This window comes from Clinocottus analis, unplaced genomic scaffold (assembly GCF_023055335.1).
Source record: "Clinocottus analis isolate CAN_PGR_092001 unplaced genomic scaffold, fCliAna1.0.p SCAF_22, whole genome shotgun sequence".
NCBI lineage: Eukaryota > Metazoa > Chordata > Actinopteri > Perciformes > Cottidae > Clinocottus > Clinocottus analis.
The window spans coordinates 7,841,491-7,867,659 of record NW_027175954.1 but is presented as its reverse complement, the minus strand read 5'-3'; the positions used below and the strand labels follow the sequence as shown (position 1 = coordinate 7,867,659).

Sequence of the window (26,169 nt, the reverse complement as noted above, 5' to 3'; positions counted from 1 at the left end):
AACACAAAGCTTAACATTTACAATAAAATAAAATGGTATAATACAAAACAAACATATACTGAGGTATAAATATATTTGTTTTAAATTAACTAATTGTCATGCGTTATTATTTGGCAGAGACACAGTTAAAGGTACGAACATTTACGATAAAGACAATGGCTTAGCGAATTAATCATACAACTCAACACGAAATATGTGTGCCCTCAGATTGAAGCATGAGTGTTATAAATGAAGAAGGTCATGAGAACCTAAATCCCTTCTTTTTAAACACTGACACGACAGTACAGAGAAAGAAGCTTACACAAAGGTCGTTTTTCCATCCTTTGAAATCACACAAACATTCAATCTGCCCTCTTCTTTACAGTAAAACCCGTAAAATCTCCACCTTTATAAAAGGCCCATTTTTTCTCTGTTTTCTTCTTATCTTTATATGTCTAGCCGGAGGTTTCTGTTATAAGTTAGTTAGAACAGTAAATTGTTTTGTTTTCTGTTCTCATGTACATCAAAATTATTGAGAAATTTGTCATACTTTTCAAAAATCTATACAAGTGATGTCCATCCTTAAACAATAACAAAGTGAATTGACTGTGCTCTTAACAACACTAACTGTAAACCTTTTAATAATGAGGAAACGCTCAATATTGGATAGCTACTTGTTTTAGTTTGGTTTTTTTGGTCCATTATAGTAGATCTGTTGGTATTAAATTCTAGCTTTATAGGTGTGATCCTGTAAAATATGCAACATTCCTTGTCTCTAACACAAAGCCTCGGTTTACCACCACTTCCCTATGAGCTCTGACTGTTTCCCGGCTTTTTGCACTTTGTCTTGCTGCTAGCACATTAACTACTTTTGCCCTTGCATCTTCAAGAACAACATTAGGGGACATCTATTGTTAGGATTGGAAATGAGGCTGTTTCTTTGCTAGTTCCCTCTATTTTTGGTGTGCCAGCCACCGATTCTCATTCGTCTTTGACTTCCTCTCCTGAAACACTTAAACCCTGCTATCAGCCACCTGTCATCACACTCTATCCCACCTATTGTCTCTATACTCACTCTGCATACTACCAGCAAATTCACATATTTCTTCACCCATGGATTCATCGATCAGCTGACCATAATATTGTCTACTATTCCTCCTGTGCCATGCTGTGACAGAAATACAGGACAGAGGTAACACAAGACAGAAAGACACCAATACTGTGAACAGAATACTGTATGTACACATTATGCTGCCACTGGAAAACCAGTGTGAGGAATATGTATCTATTAACCGTTTGTTGCTTTGAACACTCATGCACACATACACACACACATACACTCTTGCTTCTCAGAAGCTATAGCACCCTTTGGATCATATCCTGTATCAGTGACATCATGTCTTTAGGCCCAGATAAGTGTTTGTGTGTCACCAGTCCTATTGGCAGCACACTGAGCATCCAAACAGAACCAGTTTAAACGATACCATCAGTCTGTTATCATAAAATCAAAGTAAAGAAAGTCCTTCAATCCAGGATCTAGGATTTGTCCTTAAAATCTGACTATTAAGAGGCCTGCACCCCATCTTCCTCTCTGGTGGAGTGAGTCATGTTGAGTCCTCTGTAGGATCCAAATGATGTTTTAAAGGCGCCGTTGAGTCTGTTGTTGCCCAAATTGCTCACTGCCTTCTCATTTGTCCATGGGCACTGTGAATGAGTCACGTATCCGCGCCACCTCAGCAGCGCACAAGTGTCCGTATAGTTTATTGTACCACTCTGGGAAACGACCCCTGAAAAAAAACAACAGAAAAGGACATGTTGTTAGCATTAACTACAAAACATTGAATTAACAAACAACTAGGACTACATCTAATCCACAAATTGTAAATGCGCCTGTCAGTCATTCGCTCACCTGCAGTCGTTCCTGGAAATATGTGTGAGTCTGGATTTGTTGTTTCCACAGGGCTCGATGAAGTAGCGAGAGGTGAGGACATTGGTCCGAACGCCCACCACACGTGCGCCTTCATGGTCCACAGATGTACACACCAGTGCACACGCTCCTTTTGGCAGGTCTGTTACCCATGTCCTGGTGGGGAGAGTAACATGTGGTATGGATTTAAAAAAACACCATGGATTAAGAGCATCAAACAAACAAGATGCAGACAAAGAGAGAAGTGAGACAGATCGGGATGAAGAGGAGGAAAATGAGCTAATGTCTACCTGAGCACGAGGTGGTCTCTGGTGGGATGTGGTGCCATGGTATTCCTGACATACTGGTAGACTTCCGTCCTCTCATCCAGGGTCTCCACCACCCGGCTCTCCAGCAGGTCCTCATCCCAGTAGCCCTGCTCCCGCAACACTCGTACGAGAACCTCCTCAGGACTCGCAGGCACCTCCACTGTCACCTTCCACAGCCGCAGTGGAAAGCCATCATGCACCTGGAGAGACATTTGGAAAGACCCAACAACTTAACATGCTTTCTTTTTTTTATGAAAATGATTCTTCTGCCTTCTTCACGTGATCGGTGAAAGCAGAGAGATGACAGGAAATGAGCGGGGATAGAAGTTGTTTGAAGGTTGTTGGTCTGGGCAAAAACTAAGTTCAGTTGGGTAATTGAATGGTACGATAAACTGTTATCAAAATCTGGAACAGTGTGAGATGGTGAATACGTAAAATCATTTATTATTTATATAAACTTCAAGTGTCTTATTAAAGTGCTTGGAATCTTTCTTCAGAATATTTAATCTTATCAGTAATACGTATTTACAGAAATTGGAATTGGTATTTTAGCGATTCTTTTATGCACAACAGTCAGGCTGTGTTTTAAAACATCCCAAATGTCCGTTAACCAAGTCAGCTGCTTCACTCTGCTATCAGATAATAAAGAACACTCTGGGCCTTGTGACTCTCAAACTGGGTCAAAGATAACCTCCTACAGGGATCTTGCACACTAGACACCGGAAATGTAAGCTTGGGATAACGGCGAGGTTGTGTATGTTTGTGTGTCTATGTCAAGCTGATGTCATTCTGGGATGAAGTCCAACACTGTGATGGGAATGATGAGAAGCAAAGGGCCAGGCCAGTTTCACACGGATGTGTCTCTATACAGGAAACGCTAACTGCTGGTTTTCCACTCGATATTTAGAGAAGCGGGAGAAAGGGAAAGTCAGAACCAAAGAGGAAAGGAGAAGACAGGAAACAGACAGTTGTGTCCTTCATGAACGATTGGTTGTTTATACACTAGTAGCAGTTTGATTGATGGTATGTTTCTCCCTCATTAAATCTTTAATGGATCTTATTATTTTCACCCTCAAGCACAATTGGAAAAATATTTTTCTTACGAAAATGAACTATAGAGAGTCAATGAAGAAACGGGTGAGCTTACCTTCCTGCAGGCCAGCTCAGCATGCTCCGGTGTAGAGCAACTGTCGTAGCCTTTAAACTTGTCCTTGGCGTCTTTGAGGAGGGCGTCTAGGCTTTCCTGCAGGCCGGCCCTGTAACCTCCCTGCCCGGCCTCCTCAGCTGCGAGGTCCTCCAAGCGTCGCGGCAGCAACGCCTGCTCCACATAGGAGTTCCTGCAGCGATTCATCTCCTCTGGGATCTGTGTGAAAGGAGGAGAAGAACGATGAGAGCCGGGCCTTGCCTTTCTATTGCTTTCTGGAGGCTGCGTGCAGTGAGGATGCATGACGGTTAAATGCGTTTGATTTGACAATTTGATTAGTTTTTTCAACAAGGGAGTGAATAAGATTCAATTTGAAGACTTTTCAAGAGTATTTGTATATGTATTAAACATGTCTGGATGGGACACTTTAAGTTATAAATGTCCTATGATAAGAATAATCAGCATCTATCAGTCAACTTAATGTTGTGTTTTGGTCCATGTATCTCCACCCTGATTGCATCAATTCCCCGTTAATAAATGGTAACTGTATTGTATGAAGGATGGAAACACACCACATCCTAATTGAATTTCCTTGCGATATTGAAGTCTAAGAAAAGGATTTTTATTAGATAGAAAAAGTTTTTTTGAAATGGAACGTAAATTACACTCAAATTATTTCATAGGTCACCTTTCATGAACCACCACTGGCAAGTAGATATCTAATTAGGAGAAGGTAATTTGGCCGGTAATGAAGTTTATTTGTTGTGTGATGTGACCATAACAGGAAGTCAGGAGGCAATCTAATTAAACTAATACTAATGACCCACCGCATGCAGCCTCTGAACATTTGCTGTGGCATGTCAGAGAAGACGGCACTGGGCAGAGTAAACGGTTTGGGCTGAATGCGGTTTATATTGGATTAGTAATAGTGTAGTTTTCTAATTATTTCATGTTTATCCATTTACGTGTTGACTATTCTTTTAAATAATTTGTTTAACTGGACAAACAGGGGTATTCAAAACAGTAAAATGTCTGGCACATTCACTTTCTGCATAATATAATATCAGCAGCATAACATTACATTAACATTGCAGGACGATCACAGGGAAACAATGTGTTTGGCAATCAAATGCTACAGTAAACCAGAGGTGACGTATGTCATTTTGTTCGCAATCGGGCCTTCAGAGACTTAATTCATCAATATCTCAATCAGCAAACCATTCTGAATTTATCTTTTTGTCTCCATTAGCATTTGCTAAGTTAGAGTGCACATTTAGTTCCAGTGATGTCTACTACTGACCCGAAAGAGTTTGCTGCACTCCTGGATCATGTGTGCCAGGCCGTGAGTAGCAGCCAGGTTCTCATTCAGGTCTCTCTGGTCCGGCTTTCCCAGTGTCTGCTTCCTGTTCATCACCCTTTGACCAAGGCAGAGAAGAAAAGAGGACGACGAGATTAGTAACCGCATCCATCATTGCGATAGTGGGAGTTAGAGAGGGCCGTGGAGGGTTGAGGTTGGAAATAAAAAAGAACACATTATGACGGTTACATTGGATGAACGCTCTTATAGCTAAACGTGGAACAAAGTATGTGTTTTTCTATTAGGTACAGATGTTTATGTAACCTTGCTATTTCCCCTGTTTCTCTCCCCTACTCCCATTTCAAGCTTAACTCTCTCCCTTTCTCTTTTCTACCCTGCATTTACAGTATCCTGTTCTTTTGTTTCTTTCAATAGACCATTTCCTGTCCTGAGAATGTACAGTATTTTACATGTTATGTAAGCTGCAAATACAATCATTGTGCCAGTGATGAGCTAATTAAAGTGGTGTGGAGGCACACACACACACACACACACACACACACACAGACACACACCTTGGCGAGGAGCTCTCCTTGCGGCGCAGGGTGTTGAGGTGGAAGAGGGACGGGGCCAGACACACAGCCAGATTGGTGGGAGTCATCTGGTTTTCAGACACGCTGGCCGTCACGTCGCTCAGCAGACACAGCAGCGTCCGCAGCGCCTCGCGGTTCTCATCGGGCAGCAGCAGCACGGCGGCACGCGCTGCCTGCAGACGGAGCTCCTTAGGCATGTCTGGAGAAGAAGAGGGAGGACGTCATGGCTCGACGAATAACCACCATCATGATGACATATTTTTTTGTGTCCGTTGGGACACATACACACACATATATATATATATATATATATATATATATATATATATATATATATATATATATATATATATATATATATATATATATATATACATATATATATATACACACACACAGAAATAAAAACAAACAATGATAACTATAAGAAGACGGGTCTGGTTTGCTCTGTCCTCTCAAAAACATGAAAATCCTGAGAAACATTTAGGTGTTCTTATCTATTCACAATTTTTAACCATACATCTTGTGATGGTTTTATTGTGTGCCATCTCTTTAGCGTTTTTTCTAGCAGCCAGCAGAATTTCTAAAAACGTTTTTAATGCAGCTCCGACTACCATATAACTTGAGGAGATGCCATGTAACAGTGAGTCACAGAAGGATGAGCCAATCTCATATATCACCTCATTCGACAGGTATTTCCTGCACTCATCCTGTTTGTTTTCTTTTTGCGATTTCACAATTTCTCTGTCTGCGGCAGGCGAGCATCTTCTGCTTTAAAACAATACCGCCATGTGTATTTTCAGCGTCCGCTTTCAGATGTGAGCCTGTGTATCTGTGGAAAAGACAAGTAATGTCTTGACAAGATTTTGTTTATACTTTGACTGAACTTACATTGATAAATCTGAAGGAAGGTCTCAGACAGCTTGCTAGTGAGCAGCGGTTCTGGTAAATCTCTGAAATACTGCTTCAGCATGTCTGCAACGTCGTACGCTGATTGGCCCTCGTAGTTGATGCCTCCCCCATCTACGCCGCTCGCCTCATTCATCTGACGAAGAGCTTGGATACGAGATTTAACGCCCGATTTCCTGAAAAGTCCCACCTGAACAAAAAGTGGGGGACAAAAGGAGAAAGAGTTACACCATGCATGCATACATAGAAACCTGATAAGTCAGCTTTGAACGGTTATTCCCTTATTAGTCTCAGTATTACCATGAGCACAGTGTTCGTTCCTATCATTCAGGCATATCAAAAATGATTGATGCCTATAAAATGCTGCAGGCTGTTATCATTGAAAAATAATATTCTTGACTTATCCCCAAATCCAGAGCTTACAGTCAATACGGTTACGTCACAGCAGAACCTGTTGACTGTATTTATAAGAAGCTCCCACGACACCCAGTAGGCATTCGTGTGCTGAATGTTGTGTCTGACTTAATCAGTGGCCTTTTAAGGCGGCATGAAATACCAGTGTTGGGGAGTAAAAAAGAAAAAGGCCGTTGGCTTGTGCAGCCCGAATATTTCCCATGAGCTTTCACCATTTCCAATCAGAGGCGCCTTGTCCTGCTTTGAAAAAAACACAATCTCTTTCTGTGTTGCCCTTCGTTATTAGGTATTTTTTGTTTAATACTTCTTTTTTTCCTTGATGAATGTACATGCACACACACACACACACACACACACACACGTGGAGATAAATCTGTCAAAATGACGCTAGATTAAACAGACAGACACAGGTGATTTAACAGCTGCACACTTTAGCTCTCTCTGGACATCCACGCTTGAGCCTTTGTGAGACAGAGAAATGAGGTAAAGGAGAAGAGTCAGAATCTATACACACACTGATTACGTGTGTATCAGGCTTTTTCTGATTCAGTATTTCATTTTATATCACATTCAGTGAAAAAAATCAAGGATGAATATTTGACTGGTCGTGGATGTCCTAAAATTAAAATATTGTGTAACTCTAGCACCTTTTTCTCTAAGCTGTGGAAACTGAAAATAGTACTTAAAGCGAAATGAAAGACCAGCAAGGAACTTTGAAATTATATGTCAGATTCAATTACAGTATATGCAAAATATTATAAACATCTGTTCATACAGTTTATGTGTGTTTATTTGTTTACTTAATGTTACCTGGTCAAGGCACTGGTTGCGTAAATAGCGCATGGCTTGCTGAATTCCCTGAGGGAGGGGCTGGCCTGTTCGCTGGACGATGACCTGTAGCGGCACACCGAACACATTCCTGTCTTTGTAGTCTCGAACCTTGATGCGCTTCATAAACTTTGGCACAGCCCTGCAACATACACACACAAGAGAAGAAAACTCATCAATATCTGCTAGATATTGAATATGGACATGACAGTTGTAAAAGGATTTCTCAATGTCATGACATGCCTTCATTTTTTACGAGGTCTCATACGGAGAACCTACTTTGTATTCTACACATTTTACAATCACCAGGGTTCAACAGCTCTGCTGAAAAAACACAGATTAAAAATGTTAAACGTTCGAATTTCCGACATGTTATTTAATGTAACATCCTGTAAGACTAAAAATCATCACGACAGAATAAGCTTGGCTACCAAAATGCGTGTGTGCTGTAGAAACCTGTCTGCAGGGTGAGGGGAGAATATAGAGGAGGAGTCGGATGTACGGATGGGTGTCAAAAGGGGAGGATCCCACTGCTTTATACATCCATAGAAGTGTCAGTGTCATTGTTTGTTACTCTGTGTGTGTGTGTGTGTGTGTGTGTGTGTGTGTGTGTGTGTGTGTGTGTGTGTGTGGAGTAAGTGAACACTAAGTCTATAACCACAAACCCAAGAATTGAAACATGTAACTCCGACCGTTTCACAAGAATGCACCCACAGATGTATGGCTGTGCATCCATCTTCATGGGTGTGAGTGTGTTTAGCAGAGAGACACCAGCGTGACTCAGGACAAGCTCGTCTTTGTGAAAGCAGCCACTCACAGAACTCAGAACCACAGTTCGTGGAAAAATGGAAAAAGAGCACATTATGATCTTGGCCCGGAATTCTGAATATGTGTGGGCCTCCATCGGGCAACAAGTGGCCTCTGTTTTCCAGTGAGCCCGAGCCGGTCATAAGACTGTCATAACGCCTTCAATTCCTGCCCAAGAAAGGCCTCAGGTAGAAGAAACATGGAAAGTGGGGAAGAAAATCATTATGCGATTTTTTTCCTCCTTGGACCTTGTAAAAGTGAAGTAATTCTGGGTAATTGTTAATGTCTGTGTGGTTCTCAACAACATTACTTCACAATATCCTGGTTCCTGTGTTTTGACTGGAAATAATGTCCACTAATGTATATTCTGGTCAACAAAGTTACCTCTCTGTATATTACACTTGACTTTAGAAATAAAGAAAGAAACACAGATATACAGCTGCAAACAGAATGTAAACATCAAAGCTGTAAAATCTCTAAAGCGGACACGTTAACCGGGAGGATATTAGATTTCATTAGATAAACAAGAGCAGCATATAAAGTGACCTCAGACGAACGTCGAGAAGTGATAGAGAGGGTAGTTGTGGAGGAATAAGTGTCGAGAACAGATTACCAGCCTCCAGCGTGCAAACTGCCATGATTGCCCCGTTGAGAAAAAGACAATGTACGCCCCTTCCCAGCAATTACAGGCCTGGGAAAAGAATGTGAAACCCAACCTCTGTGGACAGCCGTCACCACACCATACAACAACCTGCAGATAGAGGGGCTCGGGAGACAGGTGGGACGGAGGCGTAGCAGTTAGATGGATGGATGGCTGAATAGATAGATTCGTTGGCATCACTTACAAAGAATAATTAACCTGACGCCCCATCTGCATGAAATACAAGCTTTAAAATATCAGTGTGTGTGTGTCAAACAATCACAATATGTAATCACTCCTCCTTTCTCTTGCATTTCATTTTTCTTCCAGGCTACTCACCAGCTGAAGCCATGTTTGTTTGTAGGGGTGTGTCTCTCCAGCAGAGCGGTGAGCTGCAGCAGGGAGAACTTCTGGAGCAGATTCATCTGTAGAACAGATTGGCAGCTAATCTGGAGCTGAGCTGAGGCCAAACTGGGCCGATGGGAGTTCTGGAAGCTCGGCCAGCGGAGTTTCTGCGGTCTGGAGAAAAAGAGACGGAAAGAGCATAAAATTGAGATGTGATTTCTTTTTTAAAAGAGCACTTTAAACTCCTGGGATATGCGTCATGTGTTTGTGTACACATAAACTGAGAAAATAACACAAAAGCCACACAGTCTTTGTCGTTGTATGTGCCAAGTGATCAGTTCAGGGATTACAGGGATTTATGTACACATCAATCAAGAGAGTGTCTCAAAGACTGAACGCTCGTACGCCCCCCACATGTAATTCTGTCTTTGGATTCCTGAAGGGACAGCAACAGTCCCCATGGAGACCTAACAGCATTCCAGAATATCCAGCAGCATTACGTAAGGAGAGAAGTCTCAGCGTGTCCCCGTTTATCCTTTGCTGTCACTTTCTATGGAGAACTCTTTTTTTGTTGGAGCCTCAGTGTTAGTCGTTCTATTGTTTTGTTGTCCTTGAGCTCTCCATGCATTTAGATAATGTTTGGCAGGCGCTTTACACAACACTAAAAGCTTGAGCCTGTTTCTTGGGATTATAGTTGTCTCTGGGTGGATCAGTTCACCCAAACAGAAAAAAAAGTAGAATAGTTATTTATATAAAAGTAGGTTTCCATTGCAACAGAAGAAATAGTCACGTTGAAAAGATTTGAGAGTATCGATTTGAATGCTGTGAGCACCAAAAAGATAGTTTGATTCATCTCCTTTATATTGGGATGGAGACGAAAAGACAACTATTTTTGTATTTGAGTGAACTGAAACTTTATTGGTTACACTGAATCAGTAAGAAGACGGTATGACTGCAGCTTTACTGACCTGCTGGTTCTGGTCAGAGATGCCCCGACACCAGAGTCTCTTCTCTCTCTCATCCCTTCCTCTCCCTCTCCTTGCGGGTTTCCTGTGCTGTCTAGGTCACTTCCATTCTCTGTCTCCTCCAGTCGGTTTTGCAGAGGAGAGGACGGACATGGGGAGGCCGAGTCCAGTGCTGAATCTGAGTCTCCGTCCTCCTCTTCTTCCTCCTCCTCTTCCTCCTCTTCGCCGGCCACAGCCTCTGACCACGCATTAACAAACCGCTGCAACCCACTGACGTGTTGTAGCACTTGCTCCAGTTTGCGTTCATCTCCCTCTTCCTCCTCTACGTCCCCCTCCTCCCTCTCGGTGTAGGGGACGTTGTCATAAAAACTGAGCCGACTATCGACAGAGCCTGAAGAGCAATGACGCTGGCGTCTACTTTGCCGCCCCCTGAGGATCACTGAGTTCCCGTTTTCATTTCCATTGTTATTGCGTGAACTCCCGTCCTGCAGTGCTTTGGGGAAGGTTCCAGGCTTGTGACCTTCAGGTAAGAAGAAGAAGATCATGTGGTCCTCTCCCTCCTCCTCTTCTTCTTCTTCCGCTTGTCTGGTATTGTCTCGAACACTGTAGTTGTTCTTGTGATTCTGCTCATCAACTCTTCTCCCTTGACTAGCCTGGCAGGGGATGGGTGGGGCAGATTTGGGTGGGGGTGTTGGCTGTCGATCCGAAGCTTGTTGGGGAATGCTGAAAGGATCAAAACCCTCCAAATACATTCCTCCCCTCTTACTAGAGCCCGCTACCGTGCTGTGGCTGCGAGCGCGAGTCACTGGGCTCGGTGTGCTCACTGCACTTCCACTGCTAGCTTCAGACTGGCTGCTCCCAGTACTTCCAGTGCTGCCGTTGCTGGTCTGAGTGGAGTAGGAAACAGAGCGATTCCGGTTAAGTGTCATAGTCTGAGTGGGATTGCGCTGGTGATTGAGGTTCTGGTTGAGGTTGATACTGGAGATGTCCACACAGTTGAGCCTCCGCAACTTGTCATCGTCAAGACCCTCTTTGATGACAGGGCCACTGATTTCTATCTTCCCTCCACTGGCGCTCCCTTTCTTCTTTCTCTTGGAGGAGGTGCCGCTGCGCAGCCGTAGACTCTCCATCCTCTTGAGGAAGCTCTTAGCTCTCGATCGTGTGCTTTTGCCGCTGCCACCACCTCTGTCCAGACTTCCTCCCTGCCCTCCCATGCCTGTTTTCATATCAAAGGTGAACTGTCCGAGTGTCTCCAGGGGCGATGGAGGCATCCCATCGGACAGAGAGTCCTCATTAACGCATCCCGACCCGCCTGTGCCCGAGGACGAACACATGCTAGCTACAGAGCTGGCCCGAGTGGCACCGGCGGGTACAGCTTCATTTGTCAGAGCAGGCTCTTCTCTTCCATGGCTCTTCTCTTCTCCTCTTCCTCTGCTCCCGCTGCTGTGGATGGAGCCCACTTCAGGCTGCTCACTGAGGTCGGTCAGCACACTCTCTGAACTATTGCCTTCCCGCAGGGCGAGCTTGCCTTTCTGGGATGCTTGGTCCTTGGGGAATGGGGGTGAGTCACCGTCTGTGGGCAGGGTGGAAAAAACCTCCAGCTCCTCCATACGGGACCAGCGCTTGCTGTCCCTCTGGAAGGTCCAGCGGCCACTGATGGCACAAGGCTCGTCCTCGTCAGAGTCCTCACTCTGTATTAAGGAGAAGGAGGAAGAAAGAAATAACAAGAAGGGGAGGAAAATAGAGAGGGAGGGAGAGAAACTGTTAGAGGACATTATGTACAGCTACGTTTTCCATTTCTTTTCGAACATTCCTTACCTTGGTCCAGGAAACTTTTTAGAGTTATGGAATTTATTTTACAATTGTTGCACTTGCACATTGCCTTGTGCGCATTCACGTTCTGATCCCATCTATCTGATGACTGTCAAAAGCCTTTACAACAAAATAACCTAAACATACAACATTATTTTAAACTGAGGTGCTGTGGTTAAGCATATGACTCGTAACAAAGATACCCATGGTCAGCCAGTAAACGGGATCTAGTCACTTCCTGGCAGCATGGACAATACTTACACATGACTAAGTCAAAAAAGTCCCCATTATTAAGTGAGTGCACATGCATCTTTTCTTTAAAATGCACACACCTCCCCCAAGTTAGTTAATCTATCTCAGGGCCTGGAGGGAGTTCAGGAAATTCCATTATGACCCCCATAGCTCACAGTGCAGCCGGCTAGACTGGGGTCGTTCCCCCCTACAGTCTTTATCCCCTCTGTCTGTGCATATACACAGACAACGTCACTGATACGCTGCTACTGTCAGTCCTTATTCTTTATGCAATAATCAGAACCCACTTTGCAAAGATACAGGAAATTAGCCGTTTAGAAAATCCATGTTCCACTAGTTGAGTGTCAGTGTTCCATTTTCACTGCTCATATCATCGTTAATGCTATGTTTTTAATGATATGTTGTTGTTTTTTAAGTTAATGATTTAAGGAGGTCAATAGAGACTTTCATGACATTTAAATTCCATTGTGGCTTTCTTTCTCAAGTTATGTTGGTTGGAATGTGAGATGACTGCATAGAGAGTGGTGATTGGTCAATAGTGCGTCTACCATTTATCAACATTCTGGAGATATCTCATCCTCAAACCATCAAAGCGTTCGATGCAACGGTGGGTGATTTCAACGTCACAATGAATGAAAACTAGTGATTATTACACTTCAACTGAAAGAAAGAACCAACCAGAAAGAACCAACCAGAAAGAACGACAAATGGAGATGGAGATCTAAGAGAGAGGGAATGTAGAGACACGAGGATCAGTGCATTCCTAAGCTGTCTAAGAGAGGGGGGACACCTCTACTCTTGTTGACTCCTGAAATGAAAGGTGACACAGAACGGGTCATCCTAATGAATACCACCACACACAGAACAAGGATGTTACTATGTAACACTTAAAGCCTTTTGTATTTTGTATAAAAAGGAGCAGTATAGTCAGTCTAGAATGTTTACTTGAAACACGCATGATCTTAAACTGGGATATTCACACAATCATGCACCTTTCTTTCAAGAGGTATGTGTTTTCGGGAGTTCAATTTATCTTAAAAGCTACTTAAAAACATAGCAGATTGTACTTATTGGAAGACCTTTAAGAGTGTGTTCAGACAAGAGATGTATTCTGGTTTGTTCTGCAAGGGTGTCACAAAAGCAGCGTACAAACTCCTTTAATGGGGAGCCAGAAGTATGAGGAAGTATTTTTTAATAAAAAGGGGAGCGTGCCCTGAGAAAGGGGAGGTGCTGGTGAATTCAACCCCTTCATTTAGACATTAAAGCTATCCTCCTTCCCCCTAGGGTCCTCACAGTCCACTTGATATAGAAATAAACTCAACAGGTGCCTTCTCATTAAACAAGATGAGAGAAAAACACAGATTCACCCTGTGGCCTAGAGTGAACTGATGGTTGAGGTGAGGGAATGCAGTTGTGGTTGAGGAGACATGCAAAGGGGCTTTTTAGAAAGGAGTGGAGTTAATTTGTGTGCATTTGCACTTACTCTTTTTCTTTGCGGTGATATCTCCAGTCTCATTAGAGCACACTTGTTGAGGGTGTTCAGTCTCCTGCAAAAACACACACATATAGGTTACATTTTAAATTGGCTTGAACATATTCTAGCTGCTGGATTTTTCCTAAAACACAAACCTCTCACCACCAAGAGGATGTATGATGGAAGGAATGATGAAACATGCCGAAAAAAAAGAAAAGGGGAAGAGAAAGACAGAGGGGGATTTTGGGTGCTCTCCAGCTGGCTAATGAGCTGCTGAAGGATAATCTCCACATAAGCGGGAAGAGAAAGAGAGCGAGACAGCAAAGGAGAGAGCGAAGAGAATGAAATCTGCTGGAGTGGTGACGAAAACTTTGGGAGGGGACAGAAAGCTTATCCCCCTAGCCACCTGGGGAAGCAGAGTGAGAGGGGGGTGGTGGTGGGCTCCACCCTCTGGAGAGCTCTTAGAGCAGATCATGTAACAATGGAGAGGTATTGGAACTAGGGGATAGTTGGGGTTGTGGGGAGAAGGGGTGGAAGGCTGCAATGTTAGGGGACATTGAGATGATAGCTTCCAGATGTATGAAGGGACACCTGCTGTGGTTTATTACTTAGAGTCGGAATTTGATAAAGGGGTCAACTCCATTAAAGAGCCATTAACTTCCTCCTCATGTGCTAATTAATATCGCAGGGGCACCAACCAGGATGTAAACCCAGTCCTCCCCAGTGATACTTATTGCCATTTAGCCCTTTTTCACACACACTAAGGTGTCTGAAACTTTATACAAACAAAGCTTTGTAAGCATTTATTACCCAAATGTGGGCAGCAAATGAAACAGTGCGTATGTTTCCTACGGCATAAAAAGACTGTAAAAAAAGAATGTAGAGAGCGTTGCGTGATCGTAGCATCCAGAGATATGTGGTTGTCAGGACAATACAAAATGAAAATAGACACTATGAGAGAAAGAAGATCATCGCGAGGGATATGGACATGGAAACCTGAATGGAGAGAGGGAAAGGTACAGTGCATAGCTCCAAAGTGCTTATCATGTCAGTCTTTCATCTCATCTGCAACTTTCTAAAGCAAGCCTCCTTTTGAAGTCATGCCCTCATGGTTTCATTTGGGGGAAAACGAGAGCTTGAAGAAGAGGTGAATGAGAAGAGTGGCGCATAACATTAAAAGAAAGAGAAAAGACGCATGAAAGGTTCAATGTGACTTGTATCTCACCTGCAGAGAGACTCAATAGCGTCCCGGTCGAGGAAGTCATGGTCTCTGGTGACTGAAGAGATGTCGATGGGGAACTGGGCATCTAAACAGAGAGGGTCTGATTAGTGTGGGCATCTTCCTGCCGCTGATTGGATCAATGAGTTCAGATAAAACTAAAGATACAACCCCTGGCGTTCAAAAACACCCACCCACTCAAACACCCACCAAGGCCTTCCGCCCCACCTTCTACCCCCATACAGCCTTGATAAAAAGCAAAAAAAGAGGAAGTAGCGTCTTAGCCGACCAAACAAACACAGCTGCAGCTTTCAGACCCGGCAGGCAGGGGGGATGTGGAGCACAGAGGGAGAGAACAGGGGATTGATTGAAGAATGACAATAGGTACTCCACTGCTGCTCAGAGGTCCCACTTCCTTTTCTCATTCTCCCTCTTTCTCCCAAGTCTAGCTCATTAACAGGATCACTTACTCACTGAGTCGCAGCAGTAGTACTGCTTAACAGTTAAGGTGTGCCTTAAATCATAAGGAATATTTAAGCAGTGTGGCACGAGGATGGATGGACGGATTTTAAGATGTTTTCTGGAATGTATTGACCCAACCCAAAATGAGGATCTTGCATCTAAACCCCTGGGCCGATGATGATAAGAAAATGCTGTTCAAGGGAGGACAGCACCTTTAACCTACTGTACTAAATAAGGCCTATCAGTCTGCTTATCTTTAGTGGGCCAATAGTCCTGACAGCACAGACAATAGAGATTGTCCCACGGATAGAAGGGAAGGAAAAATGTGTCACACATCGGCACAAATTCCTATAGGTGTCAAGACGGCTGTTAGCAACAAACCAGCAACGGCGTAAATTCTGCACAATGATTGATTGTCATTTGAGCTTTTCTGTTGCTCTTCGTCTATGTATTCAAACAGTCTCATCACCTACCGAAAAACATTTATTCTTAACCACATAAACCACACCATTTCTATACCTCATTGAATGAGGTATAGAAACTTGTTTTTGGTTGATTTTTACAAGGTAAGAAAGACATTTGGTCCTCAAAGAGCCACTAATGTAGGTTACATAGTAGTTTGTGTTTGGAATTTAGTGTTTTATGCAGCTTTTCTTGCATAAGAACAGTAAAGCACTAGTTGTAAAGAAAAACACACCCCATACTCCTAAGGAATCTTGTGTTGTGTGTGGTATGTGTGCATACACAGGTGCAAGTGTGCATGTTAGTGTGCTTGACATAGAGATGTCTAGAATACGAGCTAAAAATCATGAGATGTAATTTACCAAAGAGCTGTATGCTCACAACTTAGAAGTATGACTACTATTCTTATTTAAGTGAAAAAAATGTCAACGGTTCAACATTCATTTGATCTTTATTTACTCAAAATTCAATAAAATATGACTGATCAACTACCTGTAGATCTGCTCCACTGATTTTAATTTTCAAAGATTAAAAAAATTCACGTCACCAAAGTAACATCCCTTGGAACAGCATAAATGTGGCTATTTCATCTCAGCACCAGCATGTATATCTTCATTATTATTATTATTATTATTATTGTTATTATTATTATTATTATTATTATTATTATTATTATTATTATTATCATTATTTTTATTTCCTCATGGGTTGAAAGTCAGTGTCTCGGAGAACTCTTACCTTCATAAAGCTGGGCGTACTGAGGGAACCCTGCTGCTCGAAGCCAGGTACAGGCCTCTTTGGCTTCGATCTCTGCAGAGGACATGTGGAAGAAAACAAAAGCATGTTAGGTGTTTTGGGAGACACTTGAATCCACCTAAACTAAAAATATAATCAATATTTTAATATAATTCTTTGACGCAAGAGTTTTTTTTATCGTCGCTAAATGTCAAAACTCTGGAACTAAGCATGCTAACATGCTAGCAGCTTACAAAGTGTGAGACCCTTGACCTTATTACCTATCTCACACGCACTGTCTTTCACATGCTTCTAAAGCTCGAGCTCAAAGCACCATTCGGGCAAATTGTGTTAACCCCCTCACACGCCGAGTGTGTGCCACTTAAGCTCCTTATCCAGGTAAAGCAGTGGTATTTGCTGTTCACACAGAGATCTTCAACAGATCTTCAACCGTATGACAAACACTTTTGTTGGTTTTCTGTGTTATATTTGACATACAACATCATGTTAATGCAGCGTTGCCCTTCAGCGTCTGCTCCCTCATGATGCCAATAAGAAACATTTCAAGAACCTCCGTTGATTAAGATGCACGCAGGAAAGGTTTTACATACATATCAGATGCATGTTTCTCAAGTGTCCATCAATGTCATTACAAAAGTTGAGCATGTTCACAACGCTTCTCCAACACTGCCAGACACACTCTTCCATAACTCCCTTTAAACACAAGGTGTAACATTTGGGCTTGATGTGCTAAATACCAACTGAATGTTGAGGTCCACTGTGTTAGAGCAGCCATGTGATGTCTACCAATTATCTGCAAAAGCCCTTTAGTTGACTTATGACAAATGGCTGGCCAAACTTCAGCCTCCCCAATTGCTCCATTACCCGGAAGACAGACAGAACCATGTCTCCAGGCCTTCAGGATCTGACTTTACAATGTCATCTTTAGTGGAATGACAGCAAGTACAAATGTAGCACAACCTTGAGAAAAACCTGTAAACAAAACCAGTGGAACAAAGGCAGGAAGAGACACGGGCAAACCATGAAAGTGACAACATAGGGAACGACTGCGAAACATGAAAGCTAACTCGTTGTTATTACAAATGAGGGAAATGTGGGTGAAGTCTGAAATTCATGCAAGATAATTAAAACATTTCCATGTCTCATCCTATATTCCTTGCATTTAGACATAAAACCATTATAGTCATGTCCTTTAAACTTGTAGAAGGACTACTATATTTATCTGAGCGGGACTGAGCTAAAAGTAACGACCGGTAGAAAGATGCCAAGCAGTTTATTTTATCTTTGAAACACCAGTGGTTCCACCTCATTTCAGGGTTAAATTACAATTGTTAGATTTTATTTTTGCTCAAGAACAGGAGCATAAAATGAGAACAGATTGTGCTTCAAAAGAGACGAATGCTGTTTCAGTATTTGTTACAGAACTCCAGAGATAATGCAAAGAAATGTGTGATAAATAATGTCCCTCAAGTAAGACATTGACACATGGGAATTGGCTTGATGTGGACAAAAAGTACTGTCAGACAGACAGACAGACAGGTCAGAAGAAGACTGCTTCGGCAAAGGGTCTGGTCTCAACCATATACAACATTTACATACCAACAACAAGCCTAGACGGCAGACAAACCCACTAACAACAAGGTGTGACACGACCAAAACAGGGTCTCCCCTCTGCCAAAGGAGGGGCCAACACTCTTCAAGCAACCACTATGACACCAGCATGCACCCCAGTGTCAAATAACACATTATCAACTATATTTTAACGCTGATCCGTTTGAGAAATGAGCTCTAATTTTTCATCTGGATGTAAAATTCTCCAGAGCCGTGTGTTTGGAGCCTAGTATTTTTGGAGCGTAGTGAACCCAGAGGAGTGCTGAAACTAAGGGGTAATTATACCAACATTCTTGAAAGCAAGCACTGCACAGAACTACATAGTCTTCTGTTTGCTTGTGCGTCTGTGTGTGTGTGTGACTGTGTGCACATGCAAGTCTGTGTGTGTTTGCAAAGACAGACCTCATGTTTAAAGACAAACCACTCAAAAGACAGTAACGCTATTGAAATGTAAATTAGACATACAAACACGTGGTTAGCTTTCCACCCCCAAATCCCAAAAAGAGGACTATGGGATCCCTGAAGTATCTTTGGGGAGAAGCTATCCAGTGGCACACCTCATTGGGCTAGAATGTGTGTCAAATCTATTTTACAGTGACATAAAGTGGACTTAGTTTTGCTTTGGGAACTAAATAAAGACAACCGTATTCACTACACAGATGGATACAGCTGAATAATATTTGTCACTGCTATGCATTGTGTCTCCATTCATCCACAGAGTGAAGCAGGCATATTTTTATATCTTTTGTTTGGCTGCAGGAAGCGGACAGGGGCATGGGGCATCTGGCACAAACAACTTAACAATAGAGCCGCACACACATACAGTCTTGTGTATATGAAATACAAAAATGATATAACAACAAAGCCATAAAATCAACAAAGCCATAAAATAGTTTAACCAAGCATACTCTTTTACATTCCTGCTTGATTCCATAATTTGAAATTCATGGGAGTGTATGTGTTTTTTTTTTGTCTTCCCTCACTGTCCATCCCAATTCCCCAGCCATCGCCAGGGAACTACCTCACTTCCTCTTCCTACTTCCCTTACAGGAAGAGAGCCGCGCGGCGCTGCAGTGGCTGCCGACCACCCGGCTGTAAGGCCCTGCCTTCGTTTGTTCCTGGCCAGATAATAGGCGGGGATGCAGCCAAGACAAACACTGGCTCCGGGGATTGTGTGTGCTTACCAAACATCCCCACGGCTAACGACAGCTACAAAGCCACACTAGATAAATGTGTGTCTTACAGTAAGCACTTAACATCACACATCACTGGGTTATCCTCAAACAGAAGTACACTACCTTGATAATGATGGTGATATTTGGTCTGTATGTGCCAAGTTGGCTGAAGGACAACAGATTACAAATAAGAAAGGAGTCAGAGCGTCAAAGTTTAAAAGCCATGCGGTTCTGAAAATAATCCATATCTTTGTAAACTAATTATACTATGGAGTGCAATGTCTAGAGCAGCACAGTCACGTAACATTTCTTTGCCTGTTTGAATTGACTTTTTCCCCCATGTAGGAATAGCTGTATGGCCTCAAATTTAGTGCAGATACATGCAGTTACTCCTTGATAGATATGGCAGTCTGTGAGAACTTTGAGCCTTTTGTCATTTTGACCCCAGTGACTTCAGGCTATACGCTATATGAGCAACAAAAGGTATCAACAACATGTCACTTCCTGGCTGCAAAAGGTAGTAACCTTCAGCGAAACCAAATCTTTCACCTGTTTGGTAAACTAATCAGCATCTCTGGTTGGCTTGCAGACAGACAGACAAACAGCTGGATGGATTCAAATTTGAATCTGAGAACAGACCAGAACTTCTGCTGCTGCTGAGGGAGGCCACACAGGATGTCTGAAACATGTCCGTCGGGTGGGACATAGAGACAGATGGATATGTGGCTCAAGCTGAACTGTCCTCATACAAACAAGTTACATAGAATAAATGTTAAAACCTTTGAGCATTTGGACACATTTAAAGCTAAATGGATTACTTTTTGGACTGAAATAGAGACGAAGGGGGTGAAAAAGACCCGCACAAAAGTTCTGGTTGATGTTAATGAGTGAAAACAACACAGTGAGACACACTCCGTCTCTGTGGGAAACAAAGATGAGCGCGATTATCAGCAGATAACATGGCATGAATAAGAGCCAATCCCATACAAATAGAGATTTCATATGAGTCACAAGTGGCTTTTCTTTTGGTATTTGGCCAAAGCTGCACTGGTGAGCTGCCAGCCGGTGTTAAGCTTCAATCTCTGGCTGCCAAGCTGTGTCTACTTCTAAAATTATCCATCATAGTCTTTTCTTTCCCTTGTCCCTGCTCACACCCTCATCTCCTTTGCACTCTCGGCTTATTTCAATTCTGCTCACCGCTTTTCTTCTCTCCTTTCCTGTGGCAGGAAATTCTCACAATTGCCGGCCAAAATGTCCCTTCATTGCAGGAGGCAGTCATCTTGTTTGGCCGGGCCGGAGCGCTCCGCTCCAGTGGGAGTTTGTCAGCAGCTCGCAAGCAAAGGATGCTGCTCCCCACCTCAAAGGCTATGCTACTGACATGGCAAACTGGAGTCCATGAGTCTGAATACAGTTATCACTGCTGGGGCTTTGAAGTTGGCAGATTAGGAAGAATGCTTGACTCACAACTGTTGTGAATTGAGGTGGCTTATCTGGAATTACTATGTCATCGTTGCCGACTGTAAACCAAACCAAAAAAAAAGGCAGGCAAGAACCCTCTTTCTTATCAACTCCAGGCTTGAGTGGCTCATTTCTGAAGGGGCTGCAAAGTGGGTCTCAACAGGTGATGTGATAAACTAGGCTAGACTCTGTGGCTCAACTGTAATCTACAACATATAAAGCCAGGAGCCTGGATACTGCCAATGTTTGTCCTTTACCTCAACAGGGACAAGGACAAAATCCTGATGCGTTCATGAACTTGAAAAACATGTTTCTGATTGGTTCATGGTCTGACACTTTGTCAAACGATTTAATATATGATCATCACAATGTTCTTAACAGTTTGAATCTGTACTATAGCACCAGGACAACTGCAGACGATAGCTTTTTTTTTTTAAAGTGACCAATGTACCTCCTGTACTCTACTGGAATGCAAAGATGGGCGATAACAGATTTTCTTCCTGATGGGTATCATGTTTTGTGATTCCACGGTTGAGACAGCTGGTGTTCGCTGAGGTCTGGCTGTTAGCTAAGTGAGACGATGCCAGGACTATCGCCATCTGGCTGGCCTCAAGCTATGCCCCGCTGACACACACACACACACACACACACACACATACACACACACACACACACACACACACACACACACACACACACCGTGGTCCATTCAAGTTACAGGGACATGCACGGACACATATGCGTGCAAACACACAGCTGGTCCGAGATGGATCACCGCAGAACTAACCCCACAGTCCCCTGTGCTCCCTCATGACAGATTTATGCTCACACAGAGGGCCCTAGTCGTGGATCAGGTGACCAGCCATATTCAAAGCATTTCCATGACCAGATGACAGCCTACCTGCCCTCCCTTGATAGCGCTCCATTCATAATCAGACCCCAGGACAACCTGGTGCTCTCAGCAGACGGACGCTTCCACAAAAATGAACATATGTGTCTTCTCACAGGACATGAAGAACCAGTGTGCCAGCTGAATGTAAATCTTTCAGATAGGGCCCCGGCTCACTTCCTGTTTCACACAGTGCAGCAAAGTGTGTTTCCTTCGTTTGCTCTCCTCCCAACAAAACTATCTACTTAACCATCTAGTCCCATCTCTGATTTATTATTATCATTATTGCTGTAGCTACTCCTTCTGTTGCACAGAATGTGCAGAAGTATTGTGCCAGTGTTCTACAGTCTGTATTAGTAGTCCCTGAAGGTAGTGTTCATCCACCTTTCATCAGCATGGCTGAGTGCCTGGCGGTCTTTCGGCCACGTTCTGAATGGTTATATGGCTCAACTGTGCTCATATCTGTTCCAAGCCTGAGAACGCTGATAAGGAGCCATGTGTTGGACCCCACGGTTAAAACAACTGAGACAAAACGCCAAAGCCCACAAATCAAGTTAATCATGCCAGCGCAGTGCTGAAAACGGGGTTTTACACAGCCACAATACATCCTCCTCAGATCCCCCCATGATGTTAGCAAAAGGGAGGCAGTCAGGCAAAATGCACGGCCAGTTAAACCAACTGGAGGCACTGCCATGGCAGAAGTGTCGCGGACTGGTACCACAACTTCTGATAATCTTTAGACAGATTCCAGTTCACGACCCTGTTTCCACTCACAGACCCTGGTTCCAATGAGTCAAATCCAAACCGGCCAGCTCCTTGGCTGGAAACTCCTCTGTGATGTGTGCGTAAGAAGGGAAATATTTTCAACAAAAATGGATTCTGAAAGTATGTTTAAGATAGGCCGTGTGTTGCACTAGTAAGGTTGTAAAATAAACATTTGTTTCTTACTGAGGACACTGGAGACGCGCGCGGAGTTATGCGCAAAGCGGGTAGATTTCTTATCTGACAGCCCGCAGCGCTGCGACGTAAACAGGACTTAAAGACTCTTTTACTTTAGGGTTACATTCAAATAACCCTTCCGTGGGTTCCATACTAAAAGTATCAAAACATAAAGACATTGTAGACTCATGATTATGCCAACCAGCGCGCTATAGTCTACATCCCCTGGATGAAAACCGTTTGAATGTATTGCTTTTAATATTACATAGAAACACAATCAAAAATAATAAATGATTGTTATTCATGATCTCGACTTACGTGTTAATATCATGGTGTAATGTTTAGGTGGCGTTCCAGCTTCAGCGTAAAACCAAACTCCCGGCTGCGCCCCAACAGGCTCCGACTGTCCACAGTCAGCTCTACTCCGCTGTTAGGACTCGGCCCGCATGATAGATCCAGAGAGCAAACTCAAACTACACAGCCGGGTGCAAATGTCCTCTGAGCGCGGGACAGTAAATCCATGGCTGTAATTTGATTTGGCTGCAAAATACACAAGAATTCCACGATTCTTCAAATCCTCCCAACACGGCGAGTGCCTGAATGAAGCGGTTCCCGGCAGGAATGTGAATGGAGAGCGTTGTGATTCAAGCTTTGGGAATGGGCAACTCTGCCGTGGCTCCGCCCGCTCCCCACTCCCCGCGGCTGTCCACCTGATAGGGAGCTGGAGACACACGGATCCACTCGGGATAACCTCAACGGACAACGCGCACTTTATCCTGACAACATATATGTTTTTTTTCTACACTTCCTCCATTAACTTCAGTTGATCTTCTTCACAATGTTTTGTAGGTTATTATTCTAATCAATTGATTTGACTCGTTCTTAAATAAATATGACAACCAAACGTCACACGTATTAAATTGAAAGTGCTCCACAGGACTTCCTTCTATTCAATTCAGCTTCTGCCTCGTCTGAGCCTCGACCGCCTCCCCTAATAGGCAGCAATTGACTCGAAGGTTGGAGCCCAGTTTGCATTTCATTAGAAAGTACTGGAGACAACTGAGAGACGCTCTTTTGTGACAAGAGATTAAGTCTGAAAAGCGCAAGTGGCCGAGGTAAAAGAGAACTGTTGCATGTATGGTAATGTCCATGGTACTGCCCCTCTCCATGGCGCGCCTGACGCACGTACACCACGCACAGGTTGACGAAGTAACAACAACACATTGTCCTGGCTGCAGACCTTAGGAAGCCTTGATGATGTAAACTCTGATAGCACTACGTTTGGCTAATTGAGATAAACTATTTATATTTAGAAATGTCCCTGGTATATTGTGGTATAAAGAAACTGGATAATTTACAATCCATGCCTCGTTTCAATAGGAAACGTGTTAAAACCTTGCTGATGTTTTCCCCCCCAGATTTAAATGTTGTGTGCCTGTGTGTGGATAACATATTACTCATTTATAATTGGCCTATTTCAAAAACACCCAGTCCAGTTTTCCCATCTTCTTGATCCTCAAGAACCTTTCACCACAGTTTTCCAAGAACCACGTCAGCGTTTGGCAACAGCAACTTTGTGTTATTGTCATAGTAACACAGACATTGAGGTGGTGCAAAACAAGGAAAGCCAGACGTGTCACCATGTTGGAGGGAAATACATGTAATCCCAAACTTGGGCTAAGAGTGGGGAGAGGATGATGCAGAAAATCCTGGCTAACTGTGCAGTCTGCTGTTGGCTGCTGCAACGGTCCCAGCTGACTGAGGAGTCACAAGTGATTCACCCAAAAGAGATCCTGCCAGCTATTAAAGGTTGCAAAATCACGAGTCTATATAAGCTTTCATAAAAGTGTCCCCCTGGGGGGAATCATTTGAAATGTTTGCAAAGAGGCCCCAGCTGTAAAAGCTGGTTAAAAACAATGATATATATATATATATATATATATATATATATATATATATATATATATATATATATATATATATATATATATATATATATATATATATATATATTATACACACACACACAAATGGTGTACATGGTGTTAACAGTACTTTTTATTCAGCACCACCCCTCACAAATCCCAAGTAAGTCTATTTGGATCTTTATGGTCATTTCAGTATTTAGTCAGCTCCATAGTCAAAGTGAAATAATTGAGTTGATTTCACATGTTTTGCAGTTATTATTATTTCTACACACACAGCATTGGGGTCTGTGGGAACCCAAAATTAAGTTAAGCCAAAGCCAACAGAACACAAGGGTTAACACAAGCAGTTTAAAACATAACAATGTTTTCTGATGTCCTGATTATAATGAAGAAACGGGAAAGAGAAAGTAAACGATACAATGACCCTTTCGATACTTGGTCGTGTATTAAACATGTGATACCGTGAACACATTGGCTATACTCAATATGTATTGAGGTTCACCGCCCGTCAGTATATTCAGCTAAAGCATAAGCATTATGTTATCTATCAAATAATACGTCAACGGAAAACCTGATCTTATGAGCTTATAAACTGAGGGGGTTTATCCTAAATCTGTAACCTGAAGGGAGAACGATAATTATGGTCTGCTAGTGTGTGTGAGAAACAGAGAGAGGGATAGTGGAAGGATAGAGAGCAAGAGAAAAAGCAAAGAGAGGAAGGAGAGATGAAGAGAGATTACCAAACAAGGCCAAATCCCTCAGTCACAAAACCCGACCACCCAGAGGCTTGCACCCAACACCCCATCCAAGGCTACCCACAACTGAGATGGGTCAAAAACCAGAGGGGGTTTGCGCGCTCAAGTTGTTTTGTGGTAATGCATACACAATAAAGCCAGTGATTGTGGATGAGTGTGTGCGGCAAAGTGTGAGAGATCAGACAAGCAGACTGCCGCTGCTGCCAGTTGCTATGGGGCAAATAAGTGTGTCTCTTTAGTGTCTACAATTTTCATTCATCAAAGCTCGTCAGTCAGGCCCTTGTTTGGATTATGATTCGGATACAGATCAAATACACAAGGGTATAATGAGGGCTTTGGACAAAAGAGAGGAAATGAGAAGATGCATCAGTGTTACAGCAGGCAGACATGAGGGATCAAGCCTCCATTAAACACAACTTTTCCCTGTAAAGACAATAAAAACAAACAATTTTACGGGCAGATTTAGTAGATTACCTTATGATTCATAGTACATTTTAATCATGTCTCAAACTGTTTTACTTTAATTTTAAAACCCCCAAAAAGCAGAAATTTGATTTCCCTACAATTGACCTTGTAAACCCCATCAACTTGTTGCTGCTGGGTTGTTGGGTGAAGCTACTGTTGTGGGTTGTAAACATTACAGTGTCACCTCTGACCCTGAGACACACAGGGAGGGTCTGGAAGAGGAAAATAGCGGAAGGAAAAGAAAAGACTGAACTGAGACAGAGATAGACAGAGTGATAAGATTTAAAAAGAAAAAGTGTTAGAAAGATGAAAGATGTCCCCGCACACAGCGCTCCTCTCTGGCCTTGCCTTGGGGT

The 26,169-nt window shown here is 42.9% G+C and overlaps 1 protein-coding gene across 6 annotated transcripts in view; it reads right to left on the bottom strand.

Annotated features, from left to right (window-relative positions):
- Window positions 1–26,169, bottom strand: part of dlc1 (DLC1 Rho GTPase activating protein) — a 74,409-nt gene continuing 48,240 nt past the window's right edge. For 3 of the 6 annotated variants that reach the window (XM_068588912.1, XM_068588915.1, XM_068588913.1), the window contains 13 exons: window positions 16,576–16,647; window positions 14,920–15,001; window positions 13,704–13,767; window positions 10,160–11,847; window positions 9,186–9,365; window positions 7,382–7,541; window positions 6,140–6,347; window positions 5,231–5,447; window positions 4,659–4,773; window positions 3,362–3,577; window positions 2,197–2,414; window positions 1,889–2,062; window positions 1–1,766 (listed from right to left, as the gene is read on the bottom strand). In XM_068588912.1, the coding sequence (XP_068445013.1) occupies window positions 1,667–1,766; window positions 1,889–2,062; window positions 2,197–2,414; window positions 3,362–3,577; window positions 4,659–4,773; window positions 5,231–5,447; window positions 6,140–6,347; window positions 7,382–7,541; window positions 9,186–9,365; window positions 10,160–11,847; window positions 13,704–13,767; window positions 14,920–15,001; window positions 16,576–16,647 (3,494 nt within the window). In that variant the 3' untranslated portion in view covers window positions 1–1,666. Of the gene's footprint in view, window positions 1,767–1,888; window positions 2,063–2,196; window positions 2,415–3,361; window positions 3,578–4,658; window positions 4,774–5,230; window positions 5,448–6,139; window positions 6,348–7,381; window positions 7,542–9,185; window positions 9,366–10,159; window positions 11,848–13,703; window positions 13,768–14,919; window positions 15,017–16,575; window positions 16,648–22,983; window positions 23,251–26,169 lie in introns of those variants that run through there. The other 3 variants (XM_068588916.1, XM_068588918.1, XM_068588914.1) reach the window with 3 other exon arrangements.